The sequence below is a fragment of the Oncorhynchus tshawytscha genome, linkage group LG26, assembly GCF_018296145.1.
Source record: "Oncorhynchus tshawytscha isolate Ot180627B linkage group LG26, Otsh_v2.0, whole genome shotgun sequence".
Classification (NCBI taxonomy): domain Eukaryota; kingdom Metazoa; phylum Chordata; class Actinopteri; order Salmoniformes; family Salmonidae; genus Oncorhynchus; species Oncorhynchus tshawytscha.
The window spans coordinates 28,477,242-28,495,692 of record NC_056454.1 but is presented as its reverse complement, the minus strand read 5'-3'; the positions used below and the strand labels follow the sequence as shown (position 1 = coordinate 28,495,692).

Here is an 18,451-nt window from a genome sequence, read left to right as displayed (position 1 = left end):
GGGTGTGTTGGTTGGTGGTGTACTGTTCTTTCAGGCTGTTGGCCTGAGGTAAGATATATAAATAATAGAGTAGGGTGGTGGGTTTTTTGTGTAGGGTTAGATGGTAGGGTATTGTTTTCTTAATTACATTTTTTCTTTATCATTATTATTATTATTTTTTCAAGCAAAGTAAAAAGGAGGTATACTCCAGTGTAATAGGTGGCGGTAATACAACATTTATTGGATGCCAACTGCCTCATCGAAGAAGTCAACTACACGAAGAAGACGTATCTCCGCCTACTCAGTCAGCCCGCCTAGTCTATCAGCCCCCCGCTCTTTAATGTTAGTTAACCAGCTAGCCTAACATACAGTTGTTGTGGCTAACAAAGCTAATAAAAATTGCTAGCGTGTACTGTAGATAGTTAGCTATCTCAGGGCTTGGCTTTAATACCGGCGAAGGGCATAATAAGATAATTACTGTTGTTTATTCCTGTTACGATAAAATGGCGGAAAAGCCAGAGGCTGGAGACAGCGACGACGAGGTTGAAGATGTTTACGAAGTGGAGAGGATTATTGACATGCGAACGGAGGAGGTACAGTAACAAAGCAAGCTTGTTGTTAACTTAGCTAACTGAACGTTGCTGCTAGCTAACAAACTACACAATTTGACAATGGCAAACACTAGGAACCCTTTTGTATTAAACTAAATAACGTTATATGGCTAGCTAACGCAGAGAAACGCTCAAATGTCCACGCACAGTTCACTGATGTATAAAATGAACAGTTAGCTAACTAGCCAACCGCAAAGGAAATGTCAATGGCTGCACAATTTTGCACAGGCATCCGACGCCCCCCTCTTTGCACGAACATTAAAGCTTGGCCAGACAGACTGGTGTTATTCTTTCATCCACTGGACTTCAGCCAGTCCCACTTGCAGAGACTTGCCAAATAGAACAAACCCTCCGTGTTAACGCGTGTACAACCAACTCGTAACTAGCTCTAACTGTCTAGTAGGCAGCTGCAGAATTCTATCTTCTGCTGTCATCTTTGTTTTTGTTATGTTGGCCATATATATCGACACTGTCTCTAGACATGTTATATCTTCGAGCTAACTAAATACATTAGCAATGACGCTCCCTTTCCCACGGTGCATAATACAATGGTACAGACCGTTCCTTTTTACGCCTATGAAAATGATGAACAGGTGATGGTGTTCTACAATAATGAGTCGACTTTCTTTGAGTTGTGGGTACAGCCAGGTGTCCTTGCAGAACATTACACTGGTCTCTTCTAGCTAGGTTGCACTGGTTATTCAGTGCCCGCCGATTAACCATCAAACAGGCAAAGCATCAATACGGGGTGAACAAGTGGGAGTGAACAACCGGGGGAGTGAACAAGTGCACACTTTGGCGAAAAGGGGGTGGGAGGACTGGAGTTTGGCTAGGGTTTGTCTTCCCCTTGTCTGAGAACGGTTTACAAACTCCCCTGAGATTCAGACAGATGGCAACCACATTTCAGTCTGGTGAGATAACTGTACTACATACAGTAAACCAGGGATCATCAACTAGATTCAGCCGCCGGCTGTTTTTTTTTTTATTGGTCAGGGGGCCGGAACATAATTACAAATCATTTGTAGACTACAAATTGACCACAAGAAGCCCAAACAGATATGTTTGACTAATACATAATCATTCCTTACCTTTCTTACATTTGTATACCAGCACATCGTGTCTCTCTTATTATGCGTGGGAATACTTGAATTTTTGTCCAACAAAAAAAATTACACACGCATGATTTCTTTTCTCTAAAAACTTGGGGGGCCAAATAAAACCATCCGCAGGCCAGTTGGGGAACCCTGCACGACACCACAGAAGAGAGCTGCTGTGTTGCCACACAAGATGGACCAGAAGGCTCCTCTGCAGACAAGCGTGTGTGTGAAATGGAGGGAGAAAGAGAGGCTTGTCTGAGGCTTGTGTTTGTGATTGTCGCTCAATAGTGATTCAGTGAAATACCCAGCCCCAGCAAAGGCAAAGTTCCGGAGAGGAGGGCAATATTGGATGAGGAGGAGGGGTCTGTGTGTGTAGGGGGTGGTCTGGTGTCACTCACACAGCCAGTTCCTCTTATGTAACTGCTTTTGAGCTGAGGCATGAGAGAGGGAGAAAGGAAAACAAAGCCTCTGAGGAAGATGGAGTGGGGAGAAAGAAACCTGACTCTTTAAAAACAAAAAAAAGTATTATTTATAATCACAACCAGCCATGCACTGTGCTACAGTCACACTTGTGCCGCACTTGAACCAGAACACATTATTCACATGATCCAAACAAGCAAAGTCTGTCAAATTGTCAGAGAACTCTGCAGCCCCTGTCCCTTATTCCCTCTGACGAGCTCTCTGTTGTCCCAGTTGACTGGATAGGAGGGTGGGGACTGAAAATACTGGCTGTGTGCCATAGTGCTAGACACAGCCTTTCAACTGAATGTGTGTTTGTCTCAGACGGAGAGGTCTATGAGTAGGCATGGGTCAAATCAAATGTATTTGTTACTTGCTTTGTAGACAACAGGTGTAGACGAACAGTGCAATGCTAACATACGGGCAATGCTAACAACATGTTTGAATTTAAGAAATGTACTGGACCCATATGCATTGGTTGCATAATCTGATTAGGGTGTGCACCCACGGTTCTCAGAATGACAAATCACATTTAGTTTATGGTAATTCATCGCAACAGAACATGCAACTTGGATACAGCGGCGCGTGTCATTCTTACCGAATTTCGATGAGCAATTTGAAGATGTTAGAAGACATTGGCAGCAAGTCCATAAGGCTAGGGGAAGCTAAGCTTTCCTTAATGTACATTTAATTAAATTGCCAAAATGATATAGCCTAATTAGCTTACTCCTGTTTATACAGAAATAAATACAATTTAAAATAAGCTACTACACCAGAAATCATGATTTGGTCACAGAAGATTATTAGCTTTATTTTAAATCGTATTGCCTACAGTCGGAAGGGCCCGCAGTTTGGGCAGAGCATGCTGCAAATGCCGTATAGATGATTGTTGAGTTGCGACTGTCAGTGAAAAGTGGAGAGCCAGGCATATTGCAATATTTAAATATACAATCGCAGAAAAACTGTTTGGAAAACAAATGGCTATTGCTTTAAAGAGAAGACAATGAAGACTCCAATCTGTGTTTTAATGATCAAAATAATCAACTTAATTGAGTGAAAAGTATTGAATTTTATTAGCACCAGCGGAGAACATCGGCCATATCCCCGGTGAGTGTGCATATTCACTGTCTGGATTATTGTGTCGGTGCCCAATGATAAAGAGGGCATTAATATCCTCCATCAGGATAGAGGGACGTCATATTGTATTTGTTATAGCGTAGGCCTACTCCAAGCCATTACACACAGCATTGAAGAGTCTTTTTGCCAACAGTGATTGAGTTAGGTTATCTAATCATCATATTAGGAATAGTAGGCTCTTACATAAGTCTGCATTTTTATGGTGAAAAATTTCCCCAAAGCTTGGAATCCACACGCCGCCTATGTTAGAATAACTGCCCATATTTTTGGCTCCCGAGTGGCGCAGCAGTCAAAGGCACTGCATCTCAGTGCCTGAGGCGTCACTGCAGACCCTGGTTCGATCCCTGGCTGTATCACAACCGGCCGTGATCGTAAGTCCCATAGGGCGGAACACAATTGCTCCAGCGTTATACGGGTTAAGGGAGGCCAGGGTAGGCAGTAGTGGTCGACCGATTAATCGGAATGGCTGATTAATTAGGGCCGATTTTAAGTTTTCATAACAATCAGTAATTTGCATTTTCGGGCACCGATTATGGCCGATTACATTGCATTTAGCATATGTGAAAGTGTGTGTGTGTGGTGCAGGGTTTCCATTAGCCGGTAATAGGCAGCTTTTGTCCGATTAAAAAAATTTAAAATAGAAAAGACAATAAAATTGTCTCTGGCCAATTGTCCGGGAGAAAAAGAAAAAATTCCATTGCGATAGAATTTAAGCTATAAAGCCTGAGAAGGTGTGGTATATGGCCAATATACCACGGCTGGTTTGAGTCCTGAATGCTGATTGGCTGACAGCCGTGGTATATCAGACCGTATACCACAGATATGACAAAACATGTTCTTTTACTGCTCTAATTACGTTAGTAACCAGCTTATAATAGCAATAAGGCATTTTGGGCGTCAGTGGTATATGGCCAATATACCATGGCTAAGGGCTGTATCCAGGCACTCCGCTTTGCATCTTGTATATTAACAGCCCTTAGCTGTGTTATGTTGGTCATAAACCACACTCCCTCATGCCTCATTGCTTAATTAACCTATTAATTAATGGATATACCAGTTGATGTAAAAACGTGTGACTGGTAATGCTTATCGGTCTAGGTTAATTTGCATAATCTAGTGGAATTAAATTGCAGTTTGTGTACAGTATTTGTGAATTATCCTATTAATCACAAGTGCACAGCATACAGAGCCTTTGAGTGAAAAATCTGCTGCTGCCGCAGCATCTTGTGTTGCTTTCAAGACAACTGGGAACTCGTAAAATACAAGGTGAAATCATGACGTCAGTGATCTTCAGTTCGGAAATGCGAAGCTTTAGAAAGAGTCCAGAGTTGGAATTCCGAGTTGGATGAGCGTTTTAAAATGATTTTTGGCGCTTGTTTTTTCCCCAGTTCCCAGTTAGTTGTCTTGAAAGCACTGAAGTCAGAAGTCTGAGATTTCTGAGTTCTCAGTTGTTTTGAACAGTGCATCAAATGGCAACGGAAGACAGGCTTCATCAGCACCTCACACATCACTTTGCAATGAGCTGGAGGCGGTATGCATTTTGAAAAAGTATGTAATTGTTTGAAACCTTAACATTTTAATACATATGAGGCATGTCTTACCTTGCTTCAAAGTAGTGTATTAGATCTCCTCTTTCATTTTTTAATGGATATTTTCATCTCTCACATGAAACTGCTTGCATGTGCAGTGCCTATTTGACAACAATGTTTTCCCACTAATTGCATTATGGAATGAACATTCTGTATATAATTGTTTTATGCTTATTGCACATTTATAAAGAAGACTACACAGCCAGTATAACAGCCTTTGGCCAAAATTCTGCTAGCTGACAAACTGAATCAATGTTCATTGATACTCCTGTTTTCGTAACAACTGCTCTGCTAGCAAATTGAAGAGTTGAGACATAAAAAGGGTATCATTAGAAAGGTTAACTTCTCTATTATTGTAAAATAATGTCTCTGTTTCAGTGGCCATATGACTGTTTCTGTTGGACCAAACCGCTTGTCAGAGAGGAAGAAGTGATCTCTCGTATTTGTTGTGATGGGCTTGTTGTTTGTGTGTGTGTGTGTGTGTGTGTGTGCGCAAACAGAGAGGATGACTGTTTCACTCTTGCCAAAATCTGTCCAAAATAAGCCCAAGTCATTGGGACAATGACTCCCGTTTGTTAGAGCGGAGACATGAGCATGTTGTCAGTATATACAGATCTTTGGTGTAAATCGTAGGTGCACACAGCACAGAAGGAGCAAAGGAGACGATCAAAAATACAACACGAGAAGAAGCGGACATACAGTTGTAGTCGGAAGTTTACATACACTTAGGTTGGAGTAATTTAAACCTCGTTTTTCAACCGCTCCACAAATTTCTTGTTAATTAACAAACTATAGTTTTGGGAAGTCGGTTAGGGCATCTACTTTGTGCATGACACAAGTAATTTTTCCAACAATTGTTTACAGACAGATTATTTCACTTATAATTCACTGTATCCCAATTCCAGTGGGTCAGAAGTTTACATACACTGAGTTGACTGCCTTTAAACAGCTTGGAAAATTCCAGAAAATTATGCCATGGTGTTAGAAGCTTCTGATAGGCTAATTACCATAATTTGAGTCAATTGGGGGTGTTACCTGTGGGTAACACCTCCAACCTTCAAACTCATTGCCTCTTTGCTTGACATCATAGGAAAAACAAAAGAAATCAGCCAAGACCTCAGGAAGAAAATTGTAGACCTCCACAAGTCTGGTTCATCCTTGGGAGCAATTTCCAAACAGCTAAAGGTACCACGTTCATCTCTACAAGCAATAGTACGTGAGTATAAACACCATGGGACCACGCAGCCGTCATACCGCTCAGGAAGGAGACGGATTCTGTCTCCTAGAGATGAACGTACTTTGGTGCGAAAAGTGCAAATCAATCCCGAAACAACAGCAAAGGACCTTGTGAAGATGCTGTAGGAAATGGGTACAAAAGTATCTATATCCACAGTAAAACGAGTCCTATATTGACATAACCTGCAAGGAAGAAGCCACTGCTCCAAAACCGCCTTAAACAAGCCAGACTATGGTTTGCAACTGCACATGGGACAAAGATCGTACTTTTTGGAGAAATGTCCTCTGGTCTGATGAAACAAAAATAGAACTGTTTGGCCATAATGACCATCATTATGTTTGGGGGAAAAATGGGGAGGCTTGCAAGCCGAAGAACACCATCCCAACCGTGAAGCACAGGGGTCGCAGCATCATGTTGTGGGGGTGCTTTACTGCACAAAATAGATAGCATCACGAGGAAAGAAAAATGTGGATATATTGAAGCAACATCTCAAGACATCAGTCAGGAAGTTAAAGCTTGGTCGCAAATGGGTCTTCTAAATGGACAATGACCCCAAGCATACTTCCAAAGTTGTGGCAAAATGGCTTTAAGGACAAAGTCAAAGTATTGGAGTGACCATCACAAAGCCCTGACCTCAATCCTATAGAAAATGTGTTGGCAGAACTGAAAAAGCGTGTGCGAGCAAGGAGGCCTACAAACCTGACTCAGTTACACAAGCTCTGTCAGGAGGAATGGGCCAAAATTCACCCAACTTATTGTGGGAAGCTTGTGGAAGGCTACCTGAAACGTTTGACCCAAGTAAAAACAATTTAAAGGCAATGCTACCAAATACTAATTGAGTGCATGTAAACTTCTGACCCACTGGGAATACGATGAAAGAAATCAAAGCTGAAATAAATCACTCTCTATTATTCTGACATTTCACATTCTTAAAATAAAGTGGTCCTAACTGACCTAAGACAGGGAATTTTTACTAGGATTAAATGTCGGGAATTGTGAAAAATGAGTTTAAATGTATTTGGTTAAGGTGTATGTAAACTTCCGATTTCAACTGTAAATGCTCACACAAAAAAAGTGTTTTTTGCGATACAGACGTTTTGGAATATCACACAAATTCATAAATCCAAATGAATTTGCTATATCACCAAACCCAAACAGTCAGTCAGTCTTCATTTTCTGCAATGAAAACATTTCCAGCAAGCATTCTCATATTGCTCTTACCCACATGTCTTTGTCCTTGTCTTTAGGGGGAGGTCCTGTACCGCGTTCGCTGGAAGAACTACTCATCTGACGATGACACCTGGGAGCCTGAGGCCCACCTGGAGGATTGCAGGGAGGTGCTGCTGGGCTACAAGAGGGCTCTGGCAGAGGCTAAGGTCAAGAAAGAGCAAGATGCTAAGAAGGGCATGGTAAGTCCTATCCAGGAGGATCATAGCCACCATAAGAAATGCTTGGTGAGTCTAATTGCTGGGATGGAATGTTTTAGATTTTTCTGACTGACTGTTACACTAACTACACTGACAAAAATATAAACGCAAAGTGTTGTTTATAATTGTAAAGTGTTGGTCCCGTTTTTCCTGAGCTGAAATAAGATCCCAAACATTTTTCAGATGCATTAAAAGATTATTTCTCTCCAATTTTGTGCACCAATTTGTTTCCCTGTTAGTGAGCATTTCTCCTTTGCCAAGATAATCCTTCCACCTGACAGGTGTGGCATACCAAGAAGCTGATTAAACAGCATGCTCATTACACAGGTGCACCTTGTGTAATGAGGCCACTCTCAAATGTGCAGTTTTGTCACACAACACAATGCCACAGATGTCTCAAGTTTTGAGGGAGCGTTCAATTGGCATGCTGACTGTAGGAATGTCCACCAGAGCTTTTGCCAGAGAATGTACTGTTCATTTCTCTACCGTAAGACGCCTAATGTCGTTTTAGAGAATTTGGCAGGACGTCCAACCGGCCAACCGACCACTTGTAACCACGTCAGCCCAGGACCTGTTGGATCGGGCAGTTAATGAAACTGAGGAGTATTTCTGTCTCTAGTAAAGCCTTTTTGGGGGGAAAAACTAATTCTGATTGGCTGGGCCTGGCTCCCCAGTGGGTGGGCCTATGCCCTCCCAGGCCCAACCATGGCTACGCCCCTGCCCAGTCATGTGAAATCCATATATTAGGGCCTGATGAATGTATTTTAATTGGCTGTAACTCAGTAAAATCGTTGAAATTGTTGCATGTTGCGTTTATATTTTTGTTCAGTATACATTTGAGTAACTGATATCACTTTCTATGGCTGATGTGAATGTCCCTTCTTCTCTGTAGAAGTTGCCCATGAAGAGTGACGTGTTCGATGCCGACTCTGACAGTGATAAAGACAAGCCCACAGACCTGCCTGTCAAGAAAAAGAAAAAGAAGAAGCCCCAAGAAGAAGAGGCACTTCCCTCGAAGGAGAAGAGGAAAAAGAAGAAAGACAAGCGCAAGGAGGACTTCAGGCCTCGTCCGGCACCAGAGTCTGATGAAGAGGAGCTTTCCCCTCCCCCGACCCCGGGCCGCAATACCAAGATGTCAGACTCCAAGAAGAGATTTGTTGAATCTGATGAGGAAGAAGCCCCCGTGCCCTCCAAGAAGCACAGGAAGGACAAGTCCAAGGAAGGAGGAAAGCATAGGAAAAAAGATAACATGGAGGAAGGGAAGAAGAAAAAGACAAAGAAGGATCAAAGGGGTGATCTGGAGTCCACTGAAGATGAGGCCACCGCCCCCCTGGAAGAGGAGCTTAGCGAGGGGCCATCTGAGTCCCAGACGGATGATACCACACCAACTGAAAAGTCTCGCAATGATGACAAGCCCAAGATTAAGAAGGGAAAGTCAGACCTGAGGCTGCAGGACAGGAAAGGCAAGAAGCCGGAAACCACTTCGCCCACGCTCTCCACAAGCGGCCTTGCAAAACTCAAGAGCCTCGCCTCCTTCAAGAGCCAGAGCCGGGATGAGCCCACACCAACCTCTGACTCCAGCGACACCCCAGCCCACGTCCACAAGAAGGCCAAGGGCAAAAGCCAGGAGGCAACTTCTGCACCACTGAAAATCCCCTCTTCCTCCTCTGGTGCAGGGGCCAGCACCAGCAAGGCCCGAGAGGAGGAGTCTAAAGAGGAAGTGGGCGGGGATAAGGAACCAGCCACCTCCACTAACCTGTTTGAGAAGTTCCTGCTGAACTGTGAGGCCAAGGACCGCGTTCCCCGCAAACAGATGGTCCACCAGCCCACCCCTGCAGAGAACACTAAACCACTGAAGGTAAACCAAGCAGCTTTGCACTACATGTAGTGAGGTTAGTAAATCAACGCTTTCAGCATATCTTAAGCTGCCTCAAGTAAAATCTTAAATATATTTCTGTAAAAATTTCAGCTCATAGGGAAAGTTGAGAAAAGGACCAAGCCGACAAAGGAGTCACCTGCTCGGAAGCCAGAGCCAGACAAGACCAAACATAAAGACGGTAAGAAGAGTTACAAGGTTCCATTGTAGAGGTCGACCGTTTAATCGGAATGGCCGATTTAATTAGGGCCGATTTCAAGTTTTCATAACAATCGGAAATCAATATTTTTGGGCGCCGATTTAAAAAAATGTTTTTATACCTTTTATTTAACTAGGAAAGTCAGTTATTTTTCATAAATGTTTAATATGACTATTTATGTAGCGATCACCGTATGTTTTCGAATTTCAGCCCGCTACCGGGTTCCGTGCGCAGAGAGGTTAAGAACACATTCTTAGTTTCAATGACGGCCTAGGAACGGTGGGTTAAATAAACTTCTTCAGGGGCAGAGCGACAGATTTTCACCTTGTCAGCTCGGGGGATCCAATCTGGCAACCTTACAGTTAACTAGTCCAACGCAATAACGACCTGCCTCGCTCTCGTTGCACTGCACAAGGAGACTGCCTGTTATGCTAATGCAGTAAGCCAAGGTAAGTTGCTAGCTAGCATTAAACTTATCTTATATAAAACAATCAATCATAATCACTAGTTAACTACAACTATGGTTGATGATATTACTAGATATTAACTAGCGTGTCCTGCGTTGCATATAATCTGACTGAGCATACAAGTATCTGACTGAGTGGTGGTAGGCAGAAGCAGGCGCGTAAACATTCATTCAAACAGCACTTTCGGGTGTTTTGCCAGCAGCTCTTTGTTGTGCGCTGTTTATGACTTCAAGCCTATCAACCCCCGTGATGAGGCTAGTCTAACCGAAGTGAAATGGCTAGCTAGTTAGCGTGCGCTAATAGCGTTTCAAACATCACTCGCTCTGAGCCTTCTAGTAGTTGTTCCCCTTGCTCTGCATGGGTAACGCTGCTTCGATGGTGGATGTTGTCGTGGTGTTGCTGGTTCGAGCCCAGGGAGGAGCGAGGAGAGGGACGGAAGCTATACTGTTACACTGGCAATACTAAAGTGCCTATAAGAACATCCAATAGTCAAAGGTTAATGAAATACAAATGGTATAGAGGGAAATAGTCCTATAATTCCTATAATAACTACAACCTAAAACTTCTTACCTGGGAATATTGAAGACTCATGTTAAAAGGAACCACCAGCTTTCATATGTTCTCATGTTCTGAGCAAGGAACTGAAACGTTAGCTTTCTTACATAGCACATATGGCACTTTCACTTTCTTCTCCAACACTTTGTTTTTGCAATATTTAAACCAAATTGAACATGTTTCATTATTTATTTGAGGCTAAATTGATTTTATTGATCTATTATATTAAGTTAAAATAAGTGTTCATTCAGTATTGTTGTAAGTGTCATTATTACAAATAAAGCATTCTTTAAAATCGGCCCATCAATCGGTATCGGCCTTTTGGTCCTACAATAATCGGTATCAGCGTTGAAAAATCATAATCGGTCGACCTCTATTCCATAGTGTAAGCTTAACAATCTGGCAGGGGTGTAAAACGCATTCCATGGAGGGTCTAGTGTCAGCTGGTTGTAAGTTTTTTTCCTTTCAATTAAGACCTAGACAACCAGGTAAGGAGTTCCTTACTAATTAGTGACCTTAATTAATCAATCAAGTACAAGGGAGAAGCAAAAACCCGCAGCAACTCTGCCCTCTGTAGCATGAGTTTGACAAGTGCTATATAGGGCTTTCATTGAATTACCGATAAATGTAGTGGACGCAGCCACTACATAGTGACTCAACCAAGACGTTTTAACTGACATGATGCCTGTTGCGTATTCCACCTTTTTGTTTATTTTCACTTAACTAACATTATTTGTTCCTCTCCTCTAATTAATAGCATTTCGGCCCAGTCAGAGCCCCGCTGCTGTGGAGACTAGTGACAAGGCGGAGGCAGAGGATGAACCCGCCCAGAAGTCAAAGTTTGGTGGAGATGAACGGAGGGAAGAGGCTCAACGCTTGGAGAGGAGGACCCAGGACGATGACAGAAGGAGGAGGAGGAGGGAAGACAGCGAGCCACGCCTCTTCATCGCCTGCGACGACAATCAAGACGCCTTGGAGAGCGCCGACAAGTCTGGTACGCCACAACCATCTCACATGGAAAAGTCAACACACATACACACACTCAGTGTAGACATGCATCCATTACAAAAATACCATATTGCTTACACCTATCCTAGGGCTGGTCACGAATCATGACTGCAGCCAAATTCCACGTGACTGTTTAGTCACAGTAACTAGGCTTCTCCAAAACTGCTCTGATGCGGCTGATGGTCGTTAATAGCCCACCAAACTTTCTCACTGCCAGTCACTTATGGCCAGGTACTCAACGCTCTATTGTCCCTCTAATCACTATGACATCAATGTAATTGAAAATCTAATCAAACTCTTTGTGAGAGCCCATGAACTCATGTTGCGGCAACATTTCTATAGGCTATGCAATTGTGTGAGAAAACAGAATTTTGATGGCGGCCTCTATTAAAAGAGGAGGATCTCACCAGCTTTCTTTAAGCTAGGGCTACTATATATATTTTTCTACTTTCCTAATATTAAGCACATTAATTTGCTTTACAACAGGAGTGGCTTGAAAATGAACCGTGGGAAAAGCCTCCTCCATTCGCTATTTATGTTCTGACAGGTCCATGATAATTTCACACATATAATACTTATTATACACTACCGTTCAAAAGTTTGGGGTCACTTAGAAATGTCCTTGTTTTTGAAAGAAAATCACTTTTTTTGTCCATTAAAATAACATGAAATTGATCAGAAATACAGTGTAGACATTGTTAATGTTGTAAATGTCTATTGTAGCAGGAAAAGGCTGATTCTTAATGGATTATCTACATAGGCGTACAGAGAACCATTATCAGCAAACACCACTCCTGTGTTCCAATGACATGTTGTGTTAGCTAATCCAAGTTTATCATTTTAAAAGGCTAACAGCTGAAAACTGTTGTGCTGATTTAAAGAAGCAATAAAATTGGCCTTCTTTAGACTAGTTGAGTATCTGAGGCATAAGCATTTGTGGGTTGGATTACAAGGCTCAAAATGGCCAGAAACAAAGAACTTTCTTCTGAAACGGTCTATTCTTGTTCTGAGAAATGAAGGCTATTCCATGTGAGAAATTGCCAAGAAACTGAAGATCTCGTACAACGCTGTGTACCGTACTACTCCCTTCACAGAACAGTGCAAACTGGCTCTATCCAGAATAGAAAGAGGAGTGGGAGGCCCAGGTGCACAATTGAGCAAGAGAACAAGTACATTAGAGTGTCTGGTGCCAATAAAATAGGATATACTGTTGTTCACTATATTAAGTTGAGGATTTTGATAACTAAAATACATTAGTATTTTCATTTTCTTCTCTTTACAGCAATAACTTTGCTTTCCAAACTATGTTTTCCTGTGATTGTATTTTGAAATATTGCAATGTCTGGTTTGGCCTCTTTTCAGACAGTCACAACTCAAAAATAATCTGCCCAAATTGCATACTGCCTTTCCTTCCGACTGAAGGAAATACTATTTAAAATAATCCACACCTTATTTAAAAAAAAAAAAGAAGCTAATGATCCAAATCATGCTTTAGTAGCCTATTTTTAATGATTTTATTTCTGTGTGCAGACAGGAGTAGGCTAATTAGGCTATATAATTTGGGCAATTTACTTCAGGAAAAGCTTCCCTAGCCTTATGGACATGCTGCCTATGCTTGCATATTAAAACGTAGCCGCATGTAACCTCCATTCGCTATTCGAGTGCAGGCTACTGATGACGTTGTTTTGCACACCCCCTCTGAAATCGTTTGGAGAAAATGTCCTATTTTATTTAGCTATGTTCAATTGTATTCTTTGTAGTATAAAATAATGCCACGGAATTCTAAGCAAATCTTGTCTGCTAAATGAGCTAGTGTAGCCCACAGCCATATGGCATAGCCAGATCAGGGCCTAACATCAGGACAACTCAGAATATGCTATTCTGTTCTTCTGAAATAGGCTACATTTTCTTCATATATTTCTTTAGACCTGTCTAAAATAAATAATGGAATTGTTGTGTTGGTGTAGGCTATATTAAATTGATTTGACTTTTTAAAATGTAGATGTTCCAACTGTCTGCATTAGTGACTTGTAGGCTATGTGTGGAAACCAGGAGATGCTAAACGTGTTTATTATAATTAATGGTCAATGAGACCCGCAGTTGTTTGCATGACAATCATCATGACCGCCACAGCACTACACTTATCCAATCCTTTCAGATCTAGGAGTAGGGGCTGTTTCTGGACAGAGGCCCTCCAAATGGCCATGTGAAATAATACTGATGTGGTTTGTGACTAACAGACAAAGGACAAGCCTCTCTTAACCTTGGAATGGACCTCAACTTGGACTGGATGACACTGGAGGACTTTCAGAAACATTTGAACGGAGAGGATGAGATTCTCTCTGCTCCACCACTATCTCCCAGTAAGTGTCTACCATAAAATTAGAACATTAGAATGGGAATAAACATTCAAATGGTGGTATAAAAGGTCAGACATTTTAGTCAGGGAGTTGGTCAACCATGGTTTGCCAGTGCTGTGATAAAAGCTAGCTAAAAGACCAGTTTTAGAGGAACGATTACATTAATTTGACAAATTAACTGCCAATATGCCAACATTCCATTCAAACAATGCAGTCAATCTACAGCCATACACTGACTGAAATCAGTTGATTATACGACTTTGACAAGTTGTAAATGTACTGATTATTGTATTTAATTTTTTTCAATGTAACCTTTATTTAAGTAGGCAAGTCAGTTAAGAACAAATTCTTATTTACAATGACAGCCTACACCGGCCAAACCCGGACGACGCTGAGCCACTTGTGCGCCGCCCTATGGCACTCCCAATCATGGCTGTTTGTGATACAGCCTGGAATCGAACCAGGGTGTCTCTAGTGACGCCTCTAGCCCTGTTATATAATAGTACTGAGAAATGTATGGTCTGTTTACATATATTTTGGATGCTATTTATACAGAATATGTGTATAAAACCCATATAAACTATTTATAATTATATGACAAAATTTTAGGTTGACACTAATTCTATTACACAATTTCTGATATACAGTTGAAGTCGGAAGTTTACATGCACTTTAGCCAAATACATTTAAACTCAGTTTTTCACAATTCCTGACATTGAATCCTAGTAAAAATTCCCTGTCTTAGGGCAGTTAGGATCACCACTTTTTTTAAGACTGAAATGTCAGAATAATAGTAGAGTTATTTATATCAGCTTTTATTTCTTTCATCATATTCCCAGTGGGTCAGAAGTTTACATACACTCAATTAGTATTTGGTAGCATTGCCTATAAATTGTTTAACTTGGGTCAAACGTTTTGGGTAGCCTTCCACAAGCTTCCCACAATAAGTTGGGTGAATTTTAGCCCATTCCTCCTGACAGAGCTGGTGTAACTGAGTCAGGTTTGTAGGCCTCCTTGCATAACAATGGTCATTATAGCCAAAAAATTCTGTGTTTGTTTCATCAGACCAGAGGACATACTCCAAAAAGTATGATCTTTGTCCCCATGTGCAGTTACAAACCGTAGTCTGGCTGTTTTATGGCGATTCTGGAACGGTAGCTTCTTCCTTGCTGAGCGGCCTTTCAAGTTATGTTGATATAGGGACTCGTTTTACTGTGGATATAGATACTTTTGTACCTGTTTCCTCCAGCATCTTCACAAGGTCCTTTGCTGTCGTTCTAGGATTGATTTGCACTTTTCGCACCAAAGGACGTTAATCTCTAGGAGACAGAACGCGTCTCCTTCCTGAGCGGTATGACTGCTCCGTGGTCCCATGGTGTTTATACTTGCGCACTATTGTTTGTACAGATGAATGTGGTACCTTCAGCCGCTTGGAAAATGCACAAAGTAGATGTCCTAACTGACTTGCCAAAACTATAGTTTGTTAACAAGAAATTTGTGGAGTGGTTGAAAAACGAGTTTTAATGACTCCACCCTAAGTGTATGTAAACTTCTGACTTCAACTGTATCACATGCCTTTCTTTTATTTTCCTGCATGAATAAAATCTGGATTATTCCTCTACTGCCATTAATTCCAATTAGACTGGTTTGGATTTGCCATTTTCACCCCATTCTGGAACTTTGAGGGTTTATGACACAACCACTCTAGTAAGTTAGTTTAATATGTTGTCTTACCCTCTCTCTCATGTTTTCCCAGAGGTCTCTCAACACCGGTTGTACGTGAACCGCTCGCTTCCACACACTATGTACATAGATGTAGACAACTCCTGATGTGAATCTGTGTGTCCCTCAGGTGAGCTGCGGGATGCAGTGAAAAGCGGGGATTACATGTCTGTGAAACTTGCACTCAATTCCAAAGAGGATTACAATCTAGACCAGGAGGTACGTTCCGTGTTCTAAATAATATTTTTAGCCCAATCCCAGAGTACCTGTCACCAGCATTCTCCTCCCCGCTTCCCTCCTGTCTTTGGGGATCCCCAGCTGTTCCACATATTTATTCAGCAGTAACTTTTCACAACTAGTCAAATAAAGATGTTTTAACTTTTGTTAAAGTAGCCTATGTGTGTGGTCATACTTGTGAGTTCATTCAAATGAGGACACTCTTCTCACAAGCTTTAGCCTGGTTCTCGGGTTTTGAAACGTTTACATACATTAACCAACTTGGGTGACAACAGATCCGCTTTTAAAGTTTATGTTAACTATTGGATTTACACTACCGGTAAATAGTTTTAGAACACCTACTCATTCAAGGGTTTTTATTTTATTTGTACTATTTTCTACATTGTAGAGAAATAGTGAAGACATCAAATCTATGGAATAACACATGGAATCATGTAGTAACCAAAAAAGTGTTAAACAAATCAAAATAGATCTTATATTTGAGATTCTTCAAATAGTCACCCTTTGCCTTGATGACAGGCATTTCAATTAACAGGTGTACCTTCTTAACAGTTAATTTGTGGAAATTTTTTCCTTCTTAATTAAACTTCTTAGGGCTGCAATCCCGTTAACAGGATCGATATGACAACAGCCAGTGAAAGTGCAGGGCGCCAAATTCAAAACAATAAATGTCATAATTAAAATTCCTCGAACATGTATCTTATACCATTTTAAATGTAATCTTGTTGTTAATCCCACAGTGTACGATTTCAAATAGGCTTTACAGCGAAAGCACCAAAAACGATTGTTAGGTCACCACCAACTCACAGAAAAATTCTGCCATTTATCCAGCCAAAGAGAGGAGTCACAAAAAGCGATTAAATTAATCACTAACATTTGATGATCTTCATTAGATGACACTCATAGGACTTCATGTTACACAATACATATGTTTTGTTTGATAAAGTTCATATTTATATAAAAAAATCTCAGTATACATTGGCGCGTTACGTTCACTAGTTCCAAAAACATCCGGTGATATTGCAGAGAGCCACATCATTTTACAGAAATACTCATTATAAATGTTGATAAATACAATTGTTAGACATGGAAATATAGATATACCTCTCGTTAACCTTTTTGGGATAGGGGGCAGCATTTTCACTTTTGGATGAATAGCGTGCCCAGAGTGTTAATATATGCATATTATTATTATCATTATTATTGGACAGAAAACATTCTGAAGTTTCTAAAACTGTTTGAATTATGTCTGTGAATATATCAGAACTCAAATGGCAGGCGAAAACCTGAGAAAAATCCAACCAGGAAGTGGGACATCTGAGGTTTGTGGTTTTTCGAAGCTTGGCCTACCGAAAACGCATTGAGATATGGATGAGGTTGCACTTCCTAGGGCTTCCACTAGATGTCAACCGTCTTTTGAAACTTGAATGAGGATTCTACTATAAAGGAGGGGCTCATGGGACCTCTTTGAGTCTGTGGTCTGGCAGAGAGCCTTGGTCTCATGACGCGTGCTCCCAACAGAGTTACCTCTCATTCCAGTGCTTCTCTGAAGCCAAAGGAATACTCCGGTTGTAACATTATTGATGTTTTATGTTAAAAACATCCTAACTATTTATTCCGTACATCGTTTGACATGTTTCTAAAGGGCTGTTACGGAACTTTTCGAGTATTTGTCTGGATGAAATGCTCGCGCCTCATGAAGATGGATTACTGGGCTGAACACTCTAACAACAAGTGTCTATTTGGACATAAATTATGGAGCTTTATGGAACAAATCAGTCATTTATTGTCAAACTGGGATTCCTGGGAGTGCCTTCTGATGAAGATCATCAAAGGTAAGTGAATATTTATGGTGTTGTTTCTAACTTTGTTGTTTCCAAAATGGCAGATATTCCTCTGGCTGTTTTGGGTTCTGAGCGCCGTTCTCAGATTATGCTTTTTCCGTAAAGTTTTTTTGAAATCTGACACAGCGGTTGCATTAACCAGTTATGCATTAGGGGACGCTATTAAAATTTTTGGATGAAAACCGTTCCCGTTTTTGTCACGAAAAGATGCTCGACTATGCATATAATTGACAGCTTTGGAAAGAAAACACTCTGACGTTTCCAAAACTGCAAAGATATTGTCTGTGAGTGCCACAGAACTAATGCTACAGGCGAAACCAAGATGAAATTTCATACAGGAAGTGCGCCAGATTTTGAATGCGCTGTGTTCCAATATGGCTGTGAATGCGCCAGGAATGAGCCTACACTTTCTGTCGTTTCCCCAAGGTGTCTGCAGCATTGTGACGTATTTGTAGGCATATCATTGGAAGATTGACCATAAGAGACTACATTTACCAGGTGCCCGCTTGGTGTCCTCCGTCAAAATTATTGCGTAATCTCCAGCTGCGTGCATTTTTCCATTTGGTTCAGAGGAGAAACCAAACAGCCACGAATGATTTATCATCGAATAGATATGTGAAAAACACCTTGAGGATTGATTCTAAACA

At 41.2% G+C, this 18,451-nt stretch overlaps 1 protein-coding gene across 4 annotated transcripts in view; it reads left to right on the top strand.

The window, feature by feature from the left end:
* Positions 1-261: 261 nt before the first annotated feature.
* The window catches only part of LOC112225497 (M-phase phosphoprotein 8), a 39,467-nt gene continuing 21,277 nt past the window's right edge, over positions 262-18,451 (top strand). For 2 of the 4 annotated variants that reach the window (XR_006080023.1, XM_024389508.2), the window contains exons 1-7: positions 262-572; positions 7,357-7,563; positions 8,429-9,394; positions 9,506-9,593; positions 11,391-11,627; positions 13,882-14,004; positions 15,854-15,942. Coding sequence is in view for 3 of the 4 variants with exons in the window: in XM_024389508.2 (XP_024245276.1) it covers positions 483-572; positions 7,357-7,563; positions 8,429-9,394; positions 9,506-9,593; positions 11,391-11,627; positions 13,882-14,004; positions 15,854-15,942 (1,800 nt within the window). In the remaining variant the exon portion in view is untranslated. The remainder of the gene's footprint in view (positions 573-7,356; positions 7,564-8,428; positions 9,395-9,505; positions 9,594-11,390; positions 11,628-13,881; positions 14,005-15,853; positions 15,943-18,451) is intronic. The other 2 variants (XM_024389509.2, XM_024389512.2) reach the window with 2 other exon arrangements.